This window comes from Lissotriton helveticus, chromosome 12 (assembly GCF_964261635.1).
Source record: "Lissotriton helveticus chromosome 12, aLisHel1.1, whole genome shotgun sequence".
NCBI lineage: Eukaryota > Metazoa > Chordata > Amphibia > Caudata > Salamandridae > Lissotriton > Lissotriton helveticus.
Window position 1 is genome coordinate 49,264,018 of NC_136073.1, and position 24,425 is coordinate 49,288,442.

The 24,425-nt window shown below is 45.7% G+C and overlaps 1 protein-coding gene across 2 annotated transcripts in view; it reads left to right on the forward strand.

The window, feature by feature from the left end:
• The window catches only part of LOC144799745 (monocarboxylate transporter 13-like), a 241,066-nt gene extending 220,701 nt beyond the window's left edge, over positions 1-20,365 (forward strand). For both annotated transcript variants that reach the window (XM_078671272.1, XM_078671271.1), the window contains exons 3-6: positions 294-522; positions 10,859-11,002; positions 12,878-13,663; positions 19,163-20,365. In XM_078671272.1, coding sequence (XP_078527398.1) covers positions 312-522; positions 10,859-11,002; positions 12,878-13,663; positions 19,163-19,431 — 1,410 coding nt within the window. In that variant the 5' untranslated portion in view covers positions 294-311 and the 3' untranslated portion in view covers positions 19,432-20,365. The remainder of the gene's footprint in view (positions 1-293; positions 523-10,858; positions 11,003-12,877; positions 13,664-19,162) is intronic.
• The last annotated feature ends 4,060 nt before the right edge of the window (positions 20,366-24,425 follow it).

The window sequence follows — 24,425 nt, forward strand, 5'->3', positions numbered from 1 at the left end:
GGTCTACATTTTGGAGTTGCACATACCATATTTGGGATATGGGCCCCATAAACTGGGGTTCAAGGTTTAAAATTGGGGTTAAAAATCAGTTTTTCCTGTTTAATGCCAATATTTCCAGTAACAGGGCCCATATTTAGAGGTACAGACTGGTATTTGGGGGTATCCAAGGCTTATATTTTCTACTTTATGATCGTTATTTAAACTCTGACTCATATCCTAGTGCAGGAACCTGTAAGTATTACCCCCTTCATCTCAGAAGAGATCTGACTGACCTTTTTCTTTCTTTGTTGAAGGTGGACTTCAACGGTCTGATGGCAGCCCCCGCCGCAGGACCCTACGGCCCCCCAGATGGGGGCTGGGGGTGGATGATCGTCCTGTCCGGGTTCATGATGAATGCACTGTCCTATGGCGTTATCCGCTCCTTGGGGGTCTTCTTCGTGGAGTTTGTCCACTCGTTCCACAAGCTGTCCAGCGAGGTGTCCTGGATCACGTCAATCTCCATCGCTGTGCAACAGTTTGCAAGTAAGTGACAGCGGACGCTATTGTGGGGAATGCGTGACCTCCTAGAGGACAGGGCCTTTAGATATGAAGCGCTAGGCCCTGGTTACCATGTGGCCAGGCTAGGGGAGCTTGTGAAAGGCCGTGCCTGATAGGGCACAGCTCTGAACCAGCAGGACTCTGAAAGGACTAGACTAGGAGAAGGTAGGGATGAGAGGACATGGCTGTTAAGAGCTCAGGATCTGAGAGGCCAGGGTGTCCGAGAGGGCTGGGCTAGGAGAAGGTAGGGGTAGTGACTAGCTATCATGGTCTGCCTAGGGCACAGGCACCATCTGATCCATTGTATTTACTTTTAATCTAACCTCATGGAACATACCAATAACAGGGGAGGGGAGGACACTGCGTGCGCATCCCACGCTTGAGGACCCCTATCCCTTGGAACATACCCAGTTAGAAAATAAATAGAGCAGCAACACTAGTCCCTGATGTAAATCCATCCCAGTAAAACGGTTCCTCTCGTTGGAACAGGGTGTAGTCATAATGTTCACCAAAACGGGGACAGCTGCCCTTGTGGTGGCGCTGTCACTTCAATAATTGATAAAGCCCTCTTGGGCACGTGGTGTGCAAACCTCTCTTTGCTGTTGCAGAGAAGAACCATCCTGAAAGAGCTGAGCATCAGTGTCCCCACTGACGTTTGTTGAGTCTAGCTTGACCAGCAAAACACACAAGATGATGGATGGAATGTTGCACATTGGCAAAACATTCACCCCCAGTCACAGACCTGGGTTCAATCCATCGTTATTTTGCTCACCAAGCCACCCCAGTTCAGATATGGCCATATGCAAATCAGTCTTGACCCTGTGCCTGATGTGAACAGTCCAGCCCGAACTGCCAAGCCATGTCTTCCCTGGACCGGAATCAAGCATCCTAGGACCGGTTTCTGGCTATCAGCCGTCTTCAGCCAGGATAGCTTGACTCCAGTGGGGTAGTGAGCAAGGGACCCACGTCTGGGCATACCCATCCCACATAGGGTGAACAGCAAAACAAACACACAAGATGATGGACGGAATGTTGCACAATGGCAAAACATTCACCCCCAGTCACAGGGAGAGCAGGGAGAGCCCAAGGTGCTCTTCAGAAGCAGGAGGTACTTCAGGGCTGTTCCTTACACTCTCTCCTCACAGTAATAAGAGGGTCTTTGCTTGCCATTGACCACAACCTGCCGGGGGATGGACTCAGAAGGAATCTGGAGTCTTATCCATGGATGATGGGCCTTCACCAGATGCGCATCTCCAACGCGGAGAAAAGGAACTCCTGCCCTCCAAGAGCCACTGACTCTCAAGGTTCTTCTCTTCGTCTTCATCATTGCGGATTCTTGCACAGGAGAAGGGGACCAGGATGGGCGATGAGGGGCAGATACTGCCACAACCCTCCTCATACACCTGGATATGTTGTTTTATAGTCTGGGACAAAGAGGGATATTTCAATGTTCACAGAAGGTAACATCGAGCCATTGGGTTATGAGCAATTTAGATTTTCTTCTCCGTGGTGCGCAAATATCACTCAACTTCCCTCTTCTCCCGAGGCCACTGAGGGGTGATTCTGGTGTCTCTTCACTTTATGGACTCCAGGTATTCCATCATCTCTCTCACTTTGAAATATGGTCCATCATCAGTCCAGAGATCTCTGAGTATGCCATGAGCTGCCATGACCTTCATAATCTTTCTGATCGCATCATCGATAGAAGTTGACGCTGCAGTTCCCATTGCAGATATTTCTTATTGTTATCGATTTTCTAGTCATCGCTTGTTACCACCACAAGTCATCAATGCTAGAGACTACCAAAGTATAGGTTCACCCTTGGGGGTATCTTTGGTGATGATCGGGGTAAGAGGTCCACTCAACCCAAAGGTTTCACAGGCTGCTAGGGATTTGAATGGATCCTACAGTTGTCGAGTAGAGGGAGCCATAATTTTTCTCTGACTCACGTCTAGATTTTGACAATCCTTTAAAGTCCTATGTGGGTGACCTGGCATGTGCCTGAGGTCAGAGAACCAGCCTCCCCTAGTTGGGTATCTCTCAGAAGCAGATCATGTGGTATGACAAATGATTTACAGCTGTGGCAGCCACTGTGACCATATCCACTGCCTGAAACTCCTATTCTGGTAACTTTCGGAGAGATTGGAAAAGGTTTTGAGCCTTCTTCCGCCCTCATCGAACATTCTTCTGTCTTTTCTTCTCCGGCTGCTTCCTGGTTTGTGGAAGAGCAAGGGTGTTTGTATAGGGTTAGCTGGATTGTAGACTCCTGGCATGTGTACACAACCGGGAATGAGTTCCCTTGGAGTTAAAGTTGACTTGGAGGCTTCCCCTTGTAAGTTAGCTACAGGCATCTTGTGATCCTGGGAGTCTTTAAAGTGGCTGATGTATAGCTATATTAAAGTGGTGGCACCACCACAAAAACATAGATTCCAAGATGAGATCTCAGTCCCCTCAATAATGCAGGTTCTCTGTCCAGTGCCCCCTGGTCTCTTAACCAGTGTATGTGATTTATTGTAGTTGGTACTTAAATCCAAACTATTCATAAAAGCAACAAAGGAGTTGAGGAGCTGCTGCAAGCTGACGGCAGCTCTTGCTATTAACTCTGCATCGTCGTCATACAATGGTGTCGGAATGAGCTGGGTTCCCAACTCCCACCTAGATTATATCTCACCACGGCTCTTCGATCTTTATAGAATTGATGTAAAAAACGAACTATGTCTCTGTCAACTCCCATGTTAAGAAGGATTGACCATAGTTTATTTCAGCGAACTCGGTCAAAAGTCAACGTTAGATCGATAAATTCCATATGGAGTGAAGCACCCTTTGCAACTGTATATTGTTATGTTATCTCATTTATAAAGTGCAATGGTTACTCCAACAGAGTGTCCCCCAATAAGATTCCACACGTCAACTGTGAATCCCAAATCTTCCATACCCATGACAATCGAATTAGCAAACATCAGATTATGATGAGCCAATATCGAGCTGAGAAAAAACCCTTGCCTGGAATTATCAATATGATGAATATTATCATACTGGAACATATCGTCCATGGTGTTACCGCGACAGGAGTTAGAACAGGGATGTATGTTAAAATCCCCCATTAAAACTGCTAAATATGGTTGGTGATGTTTATCAGCATAGGCATCTGTAAAGGCCTTTAAGGCCAGTAAATCAGTAAATTCCCCATGGCTTTTGCCTGGGAATTTGAGTTGTAAAAATTAAGCAAATAAATATTTGAGCCTTTATTTAAAATTAAGTTGACCACTAACAAATAAGAGGTTCTGGTATCAATTTGGGATGTTTTACACTTGATGTCAAAAGATGTAGGAGTCACAAACCCTCCCGATGCACTGTCAGACAAAGAGGGGGTAGCAGGACAAAAAACGAGATGTAACCATCCATGTTCAGGGGATTGGCTGTATCCCATGTTTCCTGTAACCCAATGATGTTATAAATAGTCTTTAATAAATTTACTCCATGCTGGATCTGATTTCTTATTCCACAGCTATATTCCAGCACAAAAACTTAATGAGAGAGCTTGAATTGCCTTCTTCGGCAGATAGTTGAGTTGTTAACAAAGGGACTTCCATATCTTGTAGAGGTGCTAGAGTTCTATCGGGAATATTTAGTCAATCAATAATATCAAGTGAGCTAAGGGCCTCAGATCTATTTGACAGCTGCAGGGATGTGACCTGCTTGTTGGGGTGTCTCCCCAAATGCCCCTTACCATCCCAACAACAGATCTAGCCACCGGTGGGTAGAAGTAGCCGAATGCGAGTATTTCAATCTTAGAAGGTGGGTTGTTCTGATAAATTTGCTGCATAAGCCAACCAGCTATATCTGGTGGATCAACGTTAATAACATCACAATCTCCCTCCCACTCTTTCTCCGTGTTGCCCACTCATCCCATTCTTCTGACCATATTAATATGCACAGCTAGGCAATGTCCTTCACCCATTTGACTGTTACACCAATGGACAACTTTATTTTTATTTCCAAGTTGTCTGCTTAGGCTGTGACCAGTTTCCCAGAGCAATAGCGCCTAGACAGCTCAAGGTAGTAGAGCGCTCTATAAATGTAATTTTCATTTCATTTCCAAGGATATTTCCCTTTACTCCTGCGCTCAAACGTGGAACTCTAGTAAGGATGGCTACTAAAGGTGTAGAATCTGGTGGAAGATGTAAACTATTGCTAATGGAAGGGATAGTTTGGGGATTTCTATTTGCTTCTCAGAATTTTAATGTGCTTTGATCTAACTGGGTGAGGGTGGAGACACCTGGGCATTCCTGCTTCCTTCCCAGGTTTTCTGTGTGAATTGGTCTTGCTTGTGAAAAAATACCATATTCAGGACCAGGACACTTATCTAACTTATCGTGAGGACCTCTCTCACATGGCCCTCTAGATGCAACATTCTGAGATCTCTCCTGTTCCACTTTCCTAGACATTTCTAAATTGCAGGTGCATCAAGGATTCTTTGGGGAAAGGGGGTTTGGCGTTGGAGTAATGCCAGAATCCCACTAGATGGTTGTGAAGAAATGCGCGCCCCAATAACCATTGAGCTTGTCTCTTCAAGAAAAGGAAAGCCCAAACACTATCTTAGATAATTTCTCATGTAATTCTTCCACAACTCTTTTAGTTAACACTTCCACTTTCTGATATAGTTCAATGGTCAGGGTTTCTATATACTTCTCTGAGACCCTCTAAAACTGATTTAAGTCAGTGGTCAAGTCATTATTAAGTGACTGCATACTTCACAGGGTGGCAATGTTGTCCTTGTTAGGGCTTGCTTGCAGGGTGGGTGATTAATCTCTTATTTCATTCCCATATCCTTTTTCTTAGCTGGTTTTGTTTAGATCGGGGAGGGCGTGGGGGTCTCTGGATGACAATGAACCTTGGCCCCTGTGATAACTGTGAAAGGGTCTGTATCCTGCCGAGGGCCTTCTTCGCCTCTCTTGAGTATGAGACCTGTCTCTTCCAGCTGACTCCTCTCTTTAGATTGAGTGATGTTGGTTGATATGAGTAAAACACCCCCTAGACACAGTTCTTCTTCTGCAGAAAGAATTCCCTAATTTAAACCTCCAACCACTGAGATGAGAGATGAAATTATAGAAAGAACTTTAAGGTCCTTTAGAAACCGCGCGACCAGAGGGGCAAAGAGGTTTTAGATTACCCATCTTGGGAAATACACCAGTATGTTCTGTGGATGTAAGAGGAGTAGCCCAGCTCAGCCTCTAACAGGCCCGCTCTTGACCTGGACTTCACCTGGGCAGCGCCTTGCTTGCATCCTGCTCTGTGGCCGGGAAAGAAGCGCTCAGTGGCAACTGTGGCTGAGAGTCCAAAGAATCCTGGGACACGGTGGCCCACCACCGCCAATACCACCTTTTGCTGACATCGTGGTATTGGCGTGGTTTACCTTTACGATTTTGCCTGTGAGTATCTCAATAATTTTTCTAGCTCATCTCGCTCCAGTCAAATCAAATCAAAATGAGCTTGATTCGATTTCAGATAATAAAATCATAAAAGCTAACATGCAAGTAAAAATTCATCAGTTCATATCATATTAAAGTACATCTATATCCAACGATCCAATTGATTATACTAACAAATTCATAAGATGCAATTATGGACATATAATGCTTCCTTTAAAAATGTTCTAATGGGCTTTTCCCGGGATTCACTAGTTAGTAGCTTTCCTAGTCCTTATTGCGCTCTTTAAGAATCCCGGCATGGAATAAAAACTATCCAACATCTGCAAATATGTAAAAGCAGGGCGACATTGCCTCCAACCTCTTTAACCATCTTATCGTTTCGATAGAGTAGAACTTGCAAAATAAAATCACATGTATCATACTTTGTTGTGATGCACCGTCACAAGGGCATCGGGATAATACTCTCGTCCAGTCATTAATATTTGGGTACGAAATTAAATGATGGAAAGTCCCAAATCTAAATCTGGTCAAGAGGAATCTATCGTATCTGCTCGAAACAAATTGCAGATATGGTTGGATGTTTCACATGGTTATTATTAATTGGTGATGGATCACCGTAGGTTTGTTCATAACAAGTGCTAATCTGTTTTCTTCTAAATGGGTCATAATGACTCCTTTGAACTCTTTGTGTTTAATCACATTCAAGCTATCGGGGAGGTTAAAATATTCAGGGTGGCCTATGTCCTGCATAAAATTCTCCACATATTACAACCATGGGATTTTGCGGGCTTTATCTAATTTCATGGCATCCCTTATTATATCCCTATTGAGTGCGGCACTCTCTGTGGTCCAAATTCTGTGCCATAAAAGAACTGGCTGAGCCCTAATCAGGTCAGAAATATGTGCAACTCCGTGCTCAGAATGGCAATTAAAAACTGATGTGCTATTAGGAACACTTAAGAGGGACCTTAAAAAGGTGTTTTCGGCACGCTGAATTAGTATGCAATCTTGGAATCCCCAGATTCCGCCCCATAAAGAACTATGCTCACGCATTTTGCGCGGTATATCTTTAGCATAATTTCCAAAGGCCTTTTCCCAAATTTTTTAGAAAAATTAAAAAGAGCCGCTATAGACTTTAAAAATAGTAAATACTTAGCCTTAACCACCAGTGCCCAAGAGCCTGTCCTATCAAAGAGCACGCCCAGATAGCTAAATGAGTCAGTGGTTTCAACATCGCTTCCCCAAGCCTGAAATTTTCCTATCTTATTATTTGTTGACCCACACGACATCACAAATCTTTTCTTAGCATTCAATCTCAGGCCCAGCCTATCCATAAAAATAGAATAGAAAGAAAGGGCCCTCTGTAATCCGACTTGGGTACGTGCCATTAGGACGGCATCATCGGCGTAAAGGAGTGATGCAATAGGGCAGGAATTTACATGTGGTGGATCCCTGGTATGTCTCACCAACTCCTGTTCCAGGGCGTTTGTATATAGAGAGAACAGGAGTGGTGCCAACACGCAACCCTGCCTTACGCCTTGTTCTATTTTAAAAAGGACAGTACACTCGCCCTTGGTTCCGTAACGGCCCTTTGCAGTGGTCCCGGTATATAAATGTCTTAAAAATGTAATTAAAACAGGGTCAACTTTTAGTTCCTTCAGGGCCCCCCACAGTTTTTCATGGACTACGCAATCAAAAGATGCGGAGAGGTCCACAAAGGCCAAATAGAACTGCCCAGATTTTGCCTTAGAGTATTTCCCAATTAAAATACTTAGGTTTAAGATCTGCTCGTTTGTGCCTAATCCGGCCTTAAAACTGTATTGGACGTCACTTAAAACCTCGTTTTCTTCGGTCCATTCCTGCAATCGATCTAGGACAATCCTGCCTGCCACCTTCATCAAAGAGCCCAACAGGTGTATCGGACGATAGCAGGCAGGATTGTCCCGATCACCCTTTTTGAAGATTGGGACGATAATGGATTCGGACGAAGTTTTAATAAATCCTCTCTCACAACAACCCTGCAAGACCCTAGTTAAAATAGGACCCCACACCTCCAAGTTTGACTTTGTAGGTCAATCGGTATCCCGTCAGGACCGGCCGCCTTTCCACTCTTGCTAGCAACAACTGTGGCATTTACGTTCTTTAGTGAGATATCTAATTTAATGGGAATAAAATGTTGATCAGGATTCAGTGATTCTTGCCTCTCGGGAGTACATTCATTGGACTGGTGTTTAGCGTATACGCCAGGTCTTTTCACATATTGCTACCTCAATAACTGGTACCTCTTTTGTATTTGCAAGGAAAGGTGCATTTACTGCTGCCCAAAATTTTGCACTATCTTTGGACTCAGCAGCTGCACTGAGATCCTTACATGCCTTGTATTTCAATTCCGAAACCCAGTGTTTCCTTGCTTCTTTATACGTTTTCCTACATGCCCTTATCTTGACCACGTCTCTCACCTCGCACTGTAAGGCAGATTTTGAGTTTGTATAACTTTGTGTACATTTTTTATCGAACCATCCTTTCTTCATTTTTGATGGACCTTTAGATTCCTTAAACAGAATATTTCTAACAGTTTCCGTAATACTATTAAAAGCAGTTAGAACCTCGTCATGCAAAGGACAGTCACCTAAACATATTAAAATGGGGTCTAATGCCTTCTTAACAATTTCTGTACTCAGTTACTTGGGATCCCTACTTCCCCAGCGAACAGCATAACCATTCTTCCTTCCCAATTCAATATCCTGAAGCAATGGTAGTTTATTGCCATTTTTCTTCAGCCTCCCGCTTGGGACTATTAGGTTCACACTAAGGGCCAGATGATCACTCATAACGTTATAGTGGATATCATAAGCTTTCAAGTGACTGGACAATCGATTTGGGATAATAATAAAATCAATAGTAGTGTCTGCGCCTCTCCCTAGGAATGTGTAACCAAAATCCACAGGGGGCGTGCGCAAACAATTTGAAAAACCCAGACCGAGCTTAAAGATGACTTCGTTGAGCAACTCGCCCCTGAAAGTATGTTGGAAATGGAACGATGAGACATCCCCATCCAGGGATAAGCCACACTTCCCAGTTTCTGCCGCTGAACACAAGTTTGTATTAAAGTCCCCATCCCAGATAGGTAACATTTCCAGGTTTGACTTTTAATGCAGGTCAGCGATATCTCCACTTAGTTTATCTAATACGGTGCCCAAATGTCCATTTTCGATGTTATTGTAAAAATTGACAAGGAGCATGGCATGATGACGATCCATCTGTATGAAAACCGTCTGGAAAAAGGTTTCTGAGCTAACCAAGTTACTCTTATGTGCAGTCAGTAAGTTAGAAATGTACACGTACAGCCCTCCTTTGGGCCTACCGCTGGATGATTGAATAGCAGGGATATGATATGTCTTGAACCCATTTATGTGTGTACCTTCTATCACCCAAGTCTCTTGGAGACACAAAACATCAAATTTATTAATAAAAGACAGCCAGGTTGGGTCATTGATCTTATTCTTTAGACCTGCCACGTTCCAAAAAAGAATTCTACATGATCCTATTTGATATTCAGTTTTGGTCATGTTACCACCCCCTGAGGCATTAAGATCACTTAATTTGTCAATTTGGTCAATTTGGCCCTTCTATGCCGCTTTCCAGTCTGCACAATCACTGTGGTATTTTCCTTATTTTAATGGTGGAGAGCGCGTGGCCCTACTTTCAGTGCATTTCGGTGAAAGCGACGTGCCTTCCTGTGCTCTGCCAAGCTCCTATCAGGGCCGGCTTTAGTGCTGGTTGCGCCCAGTGTAATAATCATTTTCGGTGACCTCACACCCAAGACCGCCTGCTTGGATTCTCTCACTACCACCAGGCAAAAGTGCCCCTCATCTCCCCAATCCTAAATTATTACTAAACACAGCGCCCCACCCCGCCTGAATACAGCGCCCCCCTCCGCAGGTCAGCGCCCAGTGCGGCTGCACCCGTCGCACTGCCCTGATGCTGGCCCTGGCTCCTACCAAGTACTTCCTGCGAAGCGGGTGTGTGACCTCTTGCAGCGCTGCTCCAGACACCTTAGGCCTTAAGCGGTGGTCCGTGAACATGCGAGCTACTGGGCGAGGCAACAGTCCCACCTTGAATCACCAATGTGAAGTCTTGACTTAACGAGCACATGCAGGGGAGCCAATGAGTTAACAGAACACATGAACAGTGACTAGGTAACATGGCCTACTAGGGCCACTGGTTATATGTGCTTTTCACATTACTTCATATGTCATACCATTAACATTGTGGTGAGCGGGGGAGTACACAAAATGGAATGTCCCTCTTGAGAACCCACGCTCAGGACACCGCAAGGGCGGGGCCTGAAGAGGCCGGATATCAGAGGACAGGCATCTGAGGGTGGGCTCTGAAAGGGCGGGGCTTGAGGGCAGTGTTCAGAAAGGGCAGAGTTGTGAGGGGGCTGGGCTCTGAGAGGGCAGGGCTGTGAGGGGGCTCTGAAAGGACAGGGTTGAAAGGGCATGGCTCCCAGAGAGTTCAACACTGTTAAAGCAACACTCTGAGAGGGCAAGTCACAGAGAGAGACTTGGGCTCAGAGAAGGCAGGAATTGATAAGGACAGGGACAAGAAAAAAGAAGACACTATTCGGTGCCTAGGACTCATACACCATGGGAGAAGGTGAGCATCTGAGACGGTGTGACTGTGTGGGCACAGCTCTGGCAAGAAAGGTCTCATGCCTGGAATGTGAGTGAAGAGTTCAGAAAGAGTCTCCTGGGTCAGTTGATGAGGGCTCAAGGAGCAGAGCAATGCTTGTCTCTGTTTATCAACCCCCTCATCTCATCAGTCCATCTATTCATCCTTGGTTCATCCTTACTCACCTCAAGTGTCCCTCTTGCTTGTGGTTTCAGGTCCGGTTGGCAGCGCCCTCAGCATGGAGTATGGGGCACGCGCGGTGGTGATGGCCGGAGGGGTCCTCGCCTTCCTGGGAATTCTGCTGGCCGCATTTGGAAACTCTCTGCTGTACCTCTACCTCACCCTGGGAGGCATGACAGGTGGGTCATTCACTCCGTAATTGAGGTACGGGATGTGGAAGCGAGGGAGTGGATGCTGTACGAGTGAAGCTGTGAGGCTCTGGGAGTGAGGGAGCTCCGACACATCAGATGTAGGGTTTGGAAGTAGATGTGAGAGAAGACAAGTGCAAAGGAGATTAAGGCTGTGGGAGAAAACAAGTACAAAGATTAGGGCTCTGGGAAAGGAAGTTAGGGCTGTGGGGAGGGCAGGTCTGTGGGAAGGAGTGAAAGGGTAGGATACAGTGGCCTGCATTTGAAAGAGCTGTGGTACCCAACAAGTGCATGAGCTGTTGAAGATAATGGACTGAAGAAGTGTGAACTTCAACTGAGAGGACGAGGGGGTGTTTGCTCATTGGAACCCCTTCCCTTCTCTCCCAGGATGCTGTCTCTGCACCCTTGGAAGTCTAATGTGGTAGGTGGAAGAGACTAACTTCAAGGGAATGTCAGGGAGAATGCACACAGGGGAATAAAAATGTAGAGGTCCAACTTGAGACACAATAGACATTGTATTTCTAAAAACAAATATCTTTGCTTCACTCACATCCTACTACAGAAATGAAGGGATATTACATGGAAGTTGATTCACCGAAATGCCAGGGAAAGCTGAAGTGACCTCACGTAAACATTGACCACTAATTACATCACAGAGGTGACCGCTTGTCTTTCCCTTGCAACCACAACTCCCACATGCACTTCACAATCTAGGGAAAGTCGAAAAGCCATATTTACTTTTTCTTGATGCTCCTGTCTTTGTGATCCCTGAGACTAGTGATACCATAGGGCACACCAGGGATGGCAGCTGCTACCCCTGCCTATGGTTACCCCAGTGCAGTACTAATGCCAGGTGAATCAAGGGGTTACCTTTCAGTTGTGCTGGTGTGGATGGAGCTGTAGCTGGTTTGTGTGTGTCTGTCAGTGTTGAGGCCCAAGAGTGAATCAGCACAGACACTGACTTTCTTGGCCACTTTATTAATATCAGTTCAGAATATAGCAGGGAAGCACTTATAGGGAGATTTAGAGTTTGGCAGACAGGATACTCAGTCGTAAACATGATGGAGTACCCCTTTCCACCCAAATGACTGTCCCGTAGCCCTAGGTACGGTCAGTAGGACCATCAGCTTTCTGTTGACTGTGTCCAAATAAGCTCTGTCGACTGAAACTCCCTTTGATTGCCTGACAGAGTAGGGGTCATCGGAAGAAGAGCATTTCACGCCCCCCCCTTATTTAGGGCGAATGGAGCAAAGTCCTTGTTTTCTGTCCGTCATCACCAGGAAAATCCTAGCAGTGACAGACAGAAAAACAAATAACGACCCACCACATAAGCAAAAAGCTTCCCGGGTATGGGGTCATTTTTGTTTGTTTTTCATTAATGAACAGTTTGTAAACATTTGGTAGACTACCATCAAAAACAGTCGCAGCCCGTTCAGTTAAGAGCGGTGGGACCGGCTCAGGGGGCGGGGATTTCGGCGGACAATGACAAGGGAAAATTAAATAAATAATTAGTTTTCTCTCTTCAATGTCTGTCGAAATCACCCCCACCCGGCCCCACCACCCCACCGCTCTTAACTGCACAGGCCGCGGCTGATCAAAACATATGGCGGCCATCCAGCAAACCTTATGTACCCTGGCAGGAACCACCATGACCCCATTCCTGTTAAGGTACAGAACTCACAGTTGAGCCAGTGGTGATACCTAAATTCGGCAGACGCTAGTTCGTCAAGGTAGTGAACATAATGTCTTTTACCATTTGCCAAACTCTACTTCTGGCCTTTAGTGTGAAGTAACATCACAGAGTGGAGGAAATGTGTCATGGTTGAAGTGGATTATAAACATGTTTGTGTTCTTCTTCCCACCCAGGCTTCGGTTGGGCACTGGTATTTGCCCCAACGATGGGCGCCATCCCAAAGTACTTCCTCCGCCGAAGGGTCCTAGCGCTGGGCTTGGCACTCACTGGCAATGGCCTCTCCTCCTTCATCTTCTCACCACTCTTACAGGCTCTCATCGATGCCTACAGCTGGCGTGGAGCCCTCATCATCCTCGCAGCGATAGTGTTGAACCTATGCATTTGTGGTGCTCTGCTTCGGCCGCTCCCTGTTCCAGAAGACACCAGACCTGGCCCAGAGGAAGCAAAGAAGCCGTCCAAGGGGACCTTGTTCCTGCGCAAGATGGCTTCCGTCCTGGACCTCAGTCTGTTCCGGAACCGTGGCTTTGTGTTGTACTCGGCTGGCATGCTGCTTATTGGCACCGGCTACTTCGTGCCTTACGTCCACCTGGTGCCACATGGAAAAGACCTCGGCCTTAGCAACTATGAGGCAGCATTTCTCATGTCAGTGACCGCATTAGCAGACGCAGGGGCAAGGCTGCTCTCGGGATGCTTTGCAGACCTCAAGCTGTTTACAATGCTGCACCTCCTGGTGCTGTGGAACTCAGTAACTGGGCTCAGCCTGCTCCTCCTACCCCTCGGCAAGTCCTTCCCTGGCATCATGGCACTAGGGCTCTTGTACGGTCTAAGCGCTGGCGCCTTTGCCCCAATCATCTTCGCCGTGCTGCCTGATCTGGTGGCCATCGAGAGGGTGACCAGTGCTGTGGGGCTATGCTTGATGGTCATGAGCTTCGGGGGACTGCTGGGCCCCCCGCTTTCAGGTAAAAGGGGCAGGAAAAGAGCAGAAAAGGTGGGAAGGGGCATGAGAAATGTGGGGGGAGGCGGATGAGAGAGAGAAAGGTACAGAAGGCAGAGGAGATGGGATAAATGGTTGGCTGGATGTGGTTGGGAATGCTGGCTGTGAATTGAATTGGGAATGGACAGAAAAAGGGTTGGCAAGTGCAGCGTTGCAGCGGACTCCTGCCACAATACAACCCAATTCCATGCACCCATTCCTTCGCTGTGACAACACTAGCTACTGCTGGAATTCATACATGTCTCACTCAGGTCCAGGCAGGATGTTTAAGCAAACCGCTATGGGCCTCATTTATGATGCCCTTAGCGGCACTTTTGCACTGCTGGAGCGTCATTTTTCTGATGCTCCGATGGCGTAATGTGCCGCAGAATATTTAGAAGGCCATGTAAAGCTACTTCTCATGGTTTTCATGGCCTTGTAAATATGTGCCCAGTTCACCCAGAACACTGTGTGAAAGGGGCGTGCCTTGGTTGTTGCTGTGGGTGTTCCCACTCAACACCCATGGAATCTAAAGTGTTTCCAGATGTACGAGGAATCAGAAACCTGGGAATTTGTTGGATTCTAACGCCACCCCAGGGGTGGCATTAGGGAGGCGCAGCGAGGAGAAATATCCTTATTTCTCCTTGTTTTTTCCCTCTTTCTATGTGTGCTGCATTCTACAGCACACATAGAAACAAGGAAACTCCTCTTGTGATTGGTTTTGTCCAGGAAGCTGCACAAAAACAATCCCCCCTACAACGCACCATGGTGCAAGGGTGCCTGGGTTGGCGCATGGCAGCCCATTGTGCACCAGCACTGGGGAAGAGGACAGGAAAGTGCTGTATCTCATGGTAATGGCACATTCTTGCCCCTTTCTTTTGATGCAGGGCAGCACAGCAAGATTCCTTTTGGCACTGCCCTGCACTAAAACCTCCTAAATGAGGACCTGTGTGTCTATTCATTCATCTCTCCATTCCCAGTGTAAGCATTGTACACACCACTTTAAAAAACATTGCAAATGGTGATGCGGAAGCCCCCTCAGTTACGTGGACCCCACATCTCATCAGTGGAATGTTGGTTCGTATAGCAGATTTTGGGGGAATTTGAGGACCTCCCTACAGACTGCCCTCTCCAAAGGTGCATAATGCTGTCACAACACTGCATTTAATGCCACCAACTTCATGAGGGCCTTCATCTATATGACCATGTTTGAAACTCTAACTAATGCCCCTAGTAAAATCCTTTGTTGAATGAGAGAGAGGGAAGCTGCTGTCTTAAGGTCACTCTTGTTGCATTTTGATGCTAGGGAAGTGTACTGAATTTCGAATCTCTTCCTATGAGTGGCGATACCTTGGCTTTGACTGCGCCACAGTGTATAACAGACCTTATGAACATCCAGGTAGATATCCAGGCAGAGCTCTCATGATCCTATTGACCCTTTTTTGTGTTATGCATGAGTTAGGATAAACCTACTTGCCAGAAGATGCCACCTGCACCACGTGGTCACAGAAGACAACACATAAACAAACATGACTGTTACTTCTCCAAGTTCCAGAGATCGATTCTCAGAGAACCCAGTATGTCACTCCTGTACATTCCTCATGCGGACAGGAGGACAAAGTTTGCTAACACAAAAGCGGGCCAGGTAGATGGGAAGCACTGTAAAGTCTGCACAAGTAAAGCCCTCACTGCGATGTATGTCTTCAATGGACAGCGGTGGCTGACAGAAATGTTATGCTCCCTAACACCACACGGAGGGTGTAAAACCTATGGTAAGTTGTGTAGAATTTGTGTTGGTGACTTCCAAAACATATGTGTGTGTGCCACAAAAGAGACGAATACAGATCACAGGGCATGGCATTTGTGCCTTAATATATTCCATGGATTGGTTGTAATATGAGTAGCTTAAATCAGACAAAACTGGCTAACACAACCATCAAGATCTTTGTTTCAGGGGAAGCAAAGCCCTTCAACCTGTTGGATGTTTAAAAATCCACCGCTTACCATTGTGACTCAAACATGGAAGCCTACTGTCCCATCACACCTGAATCAGATGCTGATCAGTTGTACTTCTGAAAAATTCATGAAATTCTTTACTGCAGACAACATTGTTGTAATGCCAATGATGGCCTAATAGCCATCCTCAAAATATAATTTTTGGCGAGAATTCATTATCTCAAAGGGAAACAGGCAGAATTTAGATAAATATTATGGCCTCTTCACACCAGCTGTTCTGCAACACTTCTGCTGCCCACTTTACTGGTGGGGGGCAAGTTTCAGAAAGACTCTAGCATCAACTCTGTGGCTGTCACTCATCCTGTTGATGAAGAAAGCCAAGCAGCATGAAGAAATCTGTACATGTGTGGACATGCTTCAGCCGAAGAAAGCCATTGAAAGAAAAAGACACCCCATCCTCATCGTTGACAGATTCCTGTCTGTTCACAGAACTGGATTCGAAAGCAGCTGTCACATGCTGGGAACTCTTGAGCAGCCATGCCATCAGCAATCAGCTTGAGTGAGGACATGTTGAGCTATCCAACCATTTCCTAGGAGCACCATGCATTGCTGTATTTTAAAGATTTATAGCCCATGCCCTCACAGTGAACAAAAAAGTGTCAATACATGAAGCCCATATGTGGCCATGAGTTTAGCAAAGAAGATAAGCTAGGGCACTCCTTCAAGGTTGCAACATAAAAGCAAATGCCCCATCCAAAGTGCAAGAAAAGGAGAACAAGGGAACCCTACTCACAACGGAACCAAGGCGATTAAGTATTTTAAGAAAAACAGTGGTTCCTGTGGAAAAAGATACTTAATATGGATTGATAAAACAAAAGCGAAAGTTCGCATGTATAGACAGGGGTTAGGTGGGATGTCAGATAGAAAGGGACTCAAACACACTGTTTAGTTTGTATAATAATTGTATTGAAAAACACAAATATTTGTGAAAAAGATCTACAACAAGTATTTACAATCGTTAATTGTGTCCCAAGTGAAATTATGAACCAAGGCATATGAATAACATTTGTGAAACAGTATGTGCAAGGTTTCAAATAAAGTTTGTTATATACAAAAGCAACCCATTTCTTTTTTCAAATACATAACATCTATAAGATGATAGAATGCCAGTTTACATAGGTTTGCTTTTTCTCAATTGTCGACGGCGTTTCGACCCTAACATGGATATAGAGTTTCTTCAGGACTTATGATGTGGGGGACATCTGGAAAGACAGATGTGTTGAGAATCTAAGACCAATTTGTAGTTTAAGACTTTGTCTTAGAAGAGTGGCTGTAAAGTACCTGGTATCGGAATTGCTCAATGTAGGTGAAGTGCGTGAAACCCGTGTGCAAGTGAAATAAAATTACTCACTAGGAAACCCAGCCGGGTTCTATTAAGGAGACACAATCAATAGTCCATGTTAAAGATAAAGAGGGAAAAAAATATATCAATATAGGAAGATTTAGAGAAGGGTACGTAGGTGGTATCTGGGGGGGGTTGGGTGTTTTTTTAAATTTTTTATAAGTAGTCAGAAAGGACTTTTAAATAGTCCTGCTATTCGAATCAACCACTATATATAGGATGACTGAATATAATTGGGACAACAAATATAGATACAGCTAACCTTCTAGTGTGAAGGGAACTCTAAATCTTTAACATGGACTATTGATTTTGTCTCCTTAATAGAACCCGGCTGGGTTTCCTAGTGAGTAATTTTATTTTACTTGCACACGGGTTTCACGCACTTCACCTACATTGAGCAATTCCAATACCAGGTACTATCCAGCCACTCTTCTAAGACAAAGTCTTAAACTATAAATTGGTCTTAGATTCTAAACACATATCTCTGTCTTTCCAGATGTTCCCCACATCATAAGTCCTGAAGAGACCCTATTTCCATGTTAGGGTCGAAACGCCGTCGACAATTGAGAAAAAGCGAACCTATATAAACTGGCATTCTATCATCTTATAGATGTTATGTATTTGAAAAAAGAAACGGGTCGCTTTTGTATATAACAAACTTTATTTGAAACTTGCACATACTGTTTTACAAATGTTATTCATATGCCTTGGTTCATAATTTCACTTGGGACACAACCCACGATTGTAAATACTTGTTGTAAATCTTTTTCACAAATATTTGTGTTTTTCGATACAATTATTATACAAACTAAACAGTGTGTTTGCGTCCCTTTCTATCTGACATCCCACCTAACCCCTGTCTATACATGCGAACTTTCGCTTTTGTTTTATCAATCCATATTAAGTATCTTTTTCCACAGGAACCACTGTTTTTCTCAAAATAAAAAAAATAAAAAACTAAAGTGCAAGGACTCTAGATTTTTTTTCTGATGTCGTAGGTAGTTCTCCATACCCCAGCATTTGCATTTTTAGCCCATGCCACTACTAGAGTGGGTGTGAAGGTTATATATAAAAAGGATTATTTTTCCTTTTTTCCCCTTCTCACAGAGGTGGTGTCTAGTCGTGGAACGCACCTTTTCTCTCATTAGAACGAGAGGTGTGGTGCAGTGGCCAGAGCAGCTAACTCTGGTGCGTGGGGCTCACAATTCGATCCATGGCACTGGCGGCAGCTCAGCTCAGCATCATGTGACTCTGGGCAATAGCTCACCTGGGGCCATATGTAGGAAGCCTAATTGCCCTCGCAAATGCTGAAATTCGCAGAATTTCAGCATTTGCGGTCGCAATTAGGGCAGTGTGCAATGTAGCAAACAAAAACCCACATGCAAAATAAGGAATTGCAAAATTTGCGATTCCTTATTTTGCTATTGCATTTAAGGAATCGCAAATTGCGATTCCTTAAATGCAATGTAGGAAGCACCCAAGTTGTGCGAATTTTGGCTTAAGGAATCGCAAAATACCTCCAACTTCAGGTTGGTGGTATTTTGCGATTTCTTTGAAAAATGCACTTTTTGGCATTTTTAGAAGTGCCATGTGGGTCACATACATGCCCTTAGGGCATGTGTGTGGGCCAAATGTGCACGCATGTTAATTTGAGGGGTGCAAAAGGGTGTCCTATTGACACCCTTACCACCCTGAACTTGCATTCTCAATTTGCGATTCTCTAATTGAGAATCTCAAATTGATATGCCTCTGTGATGTGGTGGGCTGGAATTAAGAGGAGAGGGGACTTCAAGAATGCAGAAATGAGATGAAGGAACTAAGGCAGGGATGAGAGGGCACTAGAAGGAGCTGGGCAGTTGGGGTAGCACTGGAAGGAGATTGAAGGGGATGTGAAGTAGCTTAGATGCAGACAGTTGTGATGTTGATGGGAAAACCTGGGAGTGTTTATGGGGAAATGTGAAAGGACGGGGAAGATTAGGAGGTGCTTGAGAAGAGTTAGGAGGGGCTTGGAGGGACAGTCAAGACACCTGATAGACAGTGAGAGGAGTTTGGCCAGGTGACTCATTGTCTGCAGTCCTTGTGTCTGACAAACATCTCTATCTTTGTCTCCCTGATCACTGTTTACAGGATTCCTCAGGGACCTCACTGGGGACTTTCGAGTCTCGTTTATCGTCTGTGGTGGATTCATTCTGGCTGGAAGCGGCGTTCTGATGTGCATCCCTTCATTCTTCTCACGCGCCTCATTGCCCTGCCACAAGAAGAAGGAGAGCAGCGGGTTACCACGCAAAGACGACGACGCAGCGGTGTTCAGCACTCTGATCTCTCCATCCTCTACGGACCAATCACTGGACACCTCCCAGGCCACAAAGATGTCCGCTGTGTCCAGCGAGTGCTGACCCCTTGCGACTGGAAACATGACAGTCCTACTGCATTGTTAGCCTGAGCGACAGTCTGGAGACATGGTCCGATAATGGTGTGCAGCATCAGAGATGGTCTCTCTCCTTTCCACTTTAAATGTTTTGGGATGAGGGTGGGTAAAGGTCTCAATGTATAATTATTTCCCCATCCTCTCTTTGCAAACTGTGGGAGAAACAAGTCTAACTGCTTCTGGTATAACTTGCCTGATGACTAGCACACAAAACCTGAGACATCTTCAATCATGCCAAAGACACTATTGTTAACAAGCACCTTTGGCCAGGAGTGTATGTCCAGGTTATAATGGGAGAGCAGCACCTGAGAAGTTTCCAATTTATGTCCAGAGACTGGTCAAGAAGAGATGACATTGTCCAATGGCCATCTTCTGGCTCATGTACTGGATGCTTACTAGTACAATAGAGCACCTTCTGCGACATCTAGACCTTGAGTGAGCAGCTCTACCCACTGCCATGTCAGCTATCTGTCCATATCAGTAATTTTGCACTAAAAATGCACTTGTCGTGGGCTTCAACTCTGTGCCGCTTCTCAAAGGACCACTGCGATGACTGCCCCACCCCTTTCGAGGAAGGATGTTGCGCCAGGTCCACTTCTGCCTCACATAGAATATATGCCAGTGGCGGTGCAGAGTTGTAGTGTACATCGGTGAAGAAATGTCTTTGTCCGCAGGGTATCGCAAAGCCCTGGAAAACATGTGAAATAGCCATGATGGGCCGAAGAATGAGATCAAAACATGCAGGCAGCCTATAGACAACATACTAGTGTGCACAGGGCATTCACAGAGACTCCACAGGAAAGACACAGGAGATCCACAGGATAGATACAGGAATATAGCATGCTACAATGCATGCAATTGCATCGCATTCTGTAACAACGCAATACCATTACTACGCAAGTCATTACATCGACTTGCTGTAGATGGCGCTGTAACATAAGGAATGTATAATTTACTATTCCAACTCCAGCCTACGCAACAGTAGGGAAGGCGTCGTAGTAGTAAATTATACTATTCCTTATGTTAGAGCGCCATCTACTGCAAGTCGATGTAATGACTTGCGTAGTAATGGCATCACGTTGTGACAACGCGGCCGTTGTAACAACCGCATTGTAAAGGCATCGCGGTCTAATGAACGCGATGTAAAGGTTGTTTCCCCTGCAGGAATAAGGGCGCCATAAGCAAGGCTTCCATAATGCACATACATGGGCCCAAGAGGCATGTGCAGGGGCTCCTAAATACATCTACTGGGCCTCCATAGCATACTCCAGAAGTTAATAATACACACATCAGTGCTTCATAATGCACAAACAGGGTTCCATAGTGCTCATGCACACAGGGTATAGGAAACCTGATTGTTAAACTGTGAAAGAGAGAGGTGCAGTTTGAGGTGAGCTGTGGCTGAGATCCCACAAAGGCACAACAATCTGTTTCATATTACATAAGCAGGTTTGTATGAGGAATTCTTGGCTCATTTCTGATGTGTTGGGACAAGCAGCCTGGTCTTTCTCAGAGAGAGTCTTATGTGGAACATTACAGAACCATTACCAATGAAAACTCTGCCTCTTGTAAACAATGCAGAATCATATGTTGGTGCTCCCTGCCTTTTGAAGAGCTGGGGTATTCCCTAGGTAGGTTTGGGCTCTACAAGTGCCTATGCTGACAAGTAATAAGCTAAAAATGCAAACCAATTCAGTAGAAAAGAATGCAAATTAAGGATTAAACTGACCCAAAATGAAGAACCCCAGATGTAGGGACCTACAAGATACACTGGCTTCCCCCATCCTGCTTAGACGGATGTACGTTGTTACAACGCATGCTTTTACCACGCATGCTGTAACAATGCAAGTTTTACATCGCAAGCCTTTACAACGCATTGCTTTGGGGGGTGCTGGATAGTGAATAGTTTAATTTACTATTCCAACTCCAGTCCCCGTGAATAGTAGGGAAGGTGTTGGATAGTAAATTAAAACTATTCCCTATCCTAGAGCGCCCCCCAGTGCAATGCGTTGTAATGGTTTTCGTTGTAAAACCTGCGTTGTAAAAGCACTGCGTGGTAAAAGTTGTGTGGTAAAGGATGTTTCCCTTCTTGGACGGGTTCCAACGAGGCTGGAAAGACCTTAGGGAGCAAGTGTCATAGATTATGTTGACAGTGAAAAGATTTGAAAGGAGGAGAGCTCCCTATTTTGGGTCCATTATGCCCCAGCCTTTAAAGCTTGGCAGAAGGCCAGATGCTTCAGAGGTAATGAGATGTGAATGTTGGCAAATCTTCGCTAGCCGCAGGGAGCCCCGCCAGCGGCAACGTATCATGCCTTTTTCTTATCATTAGACAAAATCTAGAAAAGAAATATGAACACACACAATAGTCCTATAGATAGTGATAAATAGTGAGAATTATACAAAATCTAACGTTTCAACCGATTTTCTCATATGTGTTTACCTACTTGTTCCAAAAATTACGTTTGTAGCTTTTTCTTAGCAAAAGTTAGAAACATGTTAGAAATGTAGACAAAAAGTTGCACTTTAAAAATGCAGCCTGTTGCATCGACTGCACGTGGCCTTTAAGCTAATGTTACCTTTTAAATGTAACTGGAAAAACTTTTCACATACTGTGCAAAAGATTTGAATACTAAGCAGTGTGCAACACGTTTAGTGCAGGTTTACAGTTGTGCAAAACGTATAGTGAAGGCTTACAGATGATTTACAAAGGTGCTAAATATGGCCTTTTGAAGGCAAACATGTATGTCTTTTCTTTTAAACACAGTCTAACGCTCATACTGTTGCCCAGTTACATTTTTCTTAATGTGAGATTCGACCTATGTGCAGCCTGCAACTCGTGTGCTCCTAGAACTGCTCTCTTTTTCATTTTTCAAGCTGCACGTGCGGTTTACACTTATTTAGCAGGAACCAGATGCAACATAGGTTGGGCGAGCCCAACAGGAGTACAATGGTGCACTTGCAAGGGCACCATGACACGCATACTGGGCTCCAGAGTACACGTACAAGGCCTTCAAAACACACAATGACTGCATAGGTCACATGCAACGTCTCCATAGGGCACATACCGAGAACAGCCATAACAACGCGGGGATTACCCCGCACTGCCATTACAACGCGGGCATTACAACGAACGTCGTTACAACGACTTTCGCTGGAGGGCGCTGTTGGATAGGGAATAGTTTAATTTTCTATCCAACACCTTCCCTATTGTCAACGTGGGCTGGAGTTGGAATAGAAAATTAAACTATTCCACTATCCAGCGCCCTCCAGCGAAAGTCGTTGTAACGACGTTCGTTGTAATGCCCGCGTTGTAATGGCATGCGGGGTAAAAGCCCGCGTTGTATTGACATACAACCGGCACATACAGATGTTCATGAATACATACACTGGAGCTCCGTGACACACACACAGGGCATTCTTCATGCACATACAGGGTCCCTTCCTGCACATGCAGGGGTTTTAAAACGTACATACCTGAGCTTGATGACACACACATGGGGTCCATAGCGTGCATACAGCACACATAACAAGCACACACGAGTACTCCAGCATGGTTACAGTTGCTCCACTTTGTCCAATCGAGGGCCCCGTAACACACATACATGTAGTCCACACAGCAGACACAGGGCTCACTTGTAAGGTGTTCATAGTGCGCACAGAGGGGCAGCGAGGGAAGTTCCATATCCCAGATGTAGGGGGTTTGTCGCACACGTGTATTGTAGCGCACAGGGGTTACAGAAGGCACATACAGGGACCCCAAATAAAAGGCCTTTTCAAGGGCCACCTAAAATGTAGAAGAGAGGTTATCTACTACAGGGCCCCGTGAGCTGCATCACACATATAAGGGCTCCATAACGCACAGGTGCATCGCAGAATGCATATAGGGTCTCCAATGCGCACATAAAGGGGGTTTGATCAAGAACACATCGGGGATCTAGAAGGCATGTACAGGGCTGCACACTTCACACACAAGGGTTCCATAGGGCGTATACGTGGGGGTCATCAGCACACCCAGGGTTCCCTCAGCACAAACAAGGGCCATGGCACACACACTGCTATATTTACACCTGCAGGAACCCCTTAGCACTTATAGGGCACTTCACTCCATTCAGGGCCCCTCAACACACACACAGGGGCCACTTCATTACAGGCATGGGCTCCTTAGCACCTTCAAAGGCGTTTCATCTCATAGTGGCTCTCGCCCCTCACACAGGGGCCCTTTAGCGCATACAGCTTCTCCATGGGGTGCGCATCCAGGCGCTATGGCACAAACACAGGGCACAGGGGCTCTGTGCACCGCAGCATACACAGGTGAACCTGCAGCACATTTAGAGGCACGTAGCTAACACAGAGGCATATTTGCACATACAGGGACTCTTCTGCACTTAAAATGTAAACTGATACTTGTATAGCGCACTACTCACCCGCAAGGGTCTCAAAGCGCTTGTACGAATATCACTGTGGAACCCATCCTAGCTTTCCCTGTGAGGTGTCCACTCCTGGGCACCCCCAAGGTGAAGCCAGGCATCCTAGCGTTGTGGGGGCCGTTGTGGAGATTATGCAAGCTATTGCCCAGAGTTGCAGAGTGGGACTCCATGATTGGAATAGGCACCGAGGCGAGAATTATCAGGTCCGTGGAATTTTTGAGCTCAAGACCTGCCGAGGCGGGGAATTGAACCCTGGTCCCGGGCTAGACCTCTGCATCAGGGTCTGCCGCTCTAAACATTGAGCCACACTTCTCCACTTATAGGATGCTGGCCCTCATACTCAGGCTCCCTAACCCCATGCAGTGTAACTCTCAGCACAAGCAATAGCCCCTCGCCTGATGGGGGGCTGCTCAGCCACTACACATGGGACACTGCACACACGTAGGCCCAGTCCACACACAGTGGTCCTTCTTACACATAGGTTGCTTCAGCACATAGAGGGTCCCCCACAGCACAGGCAGGCCCCTCCGAACAC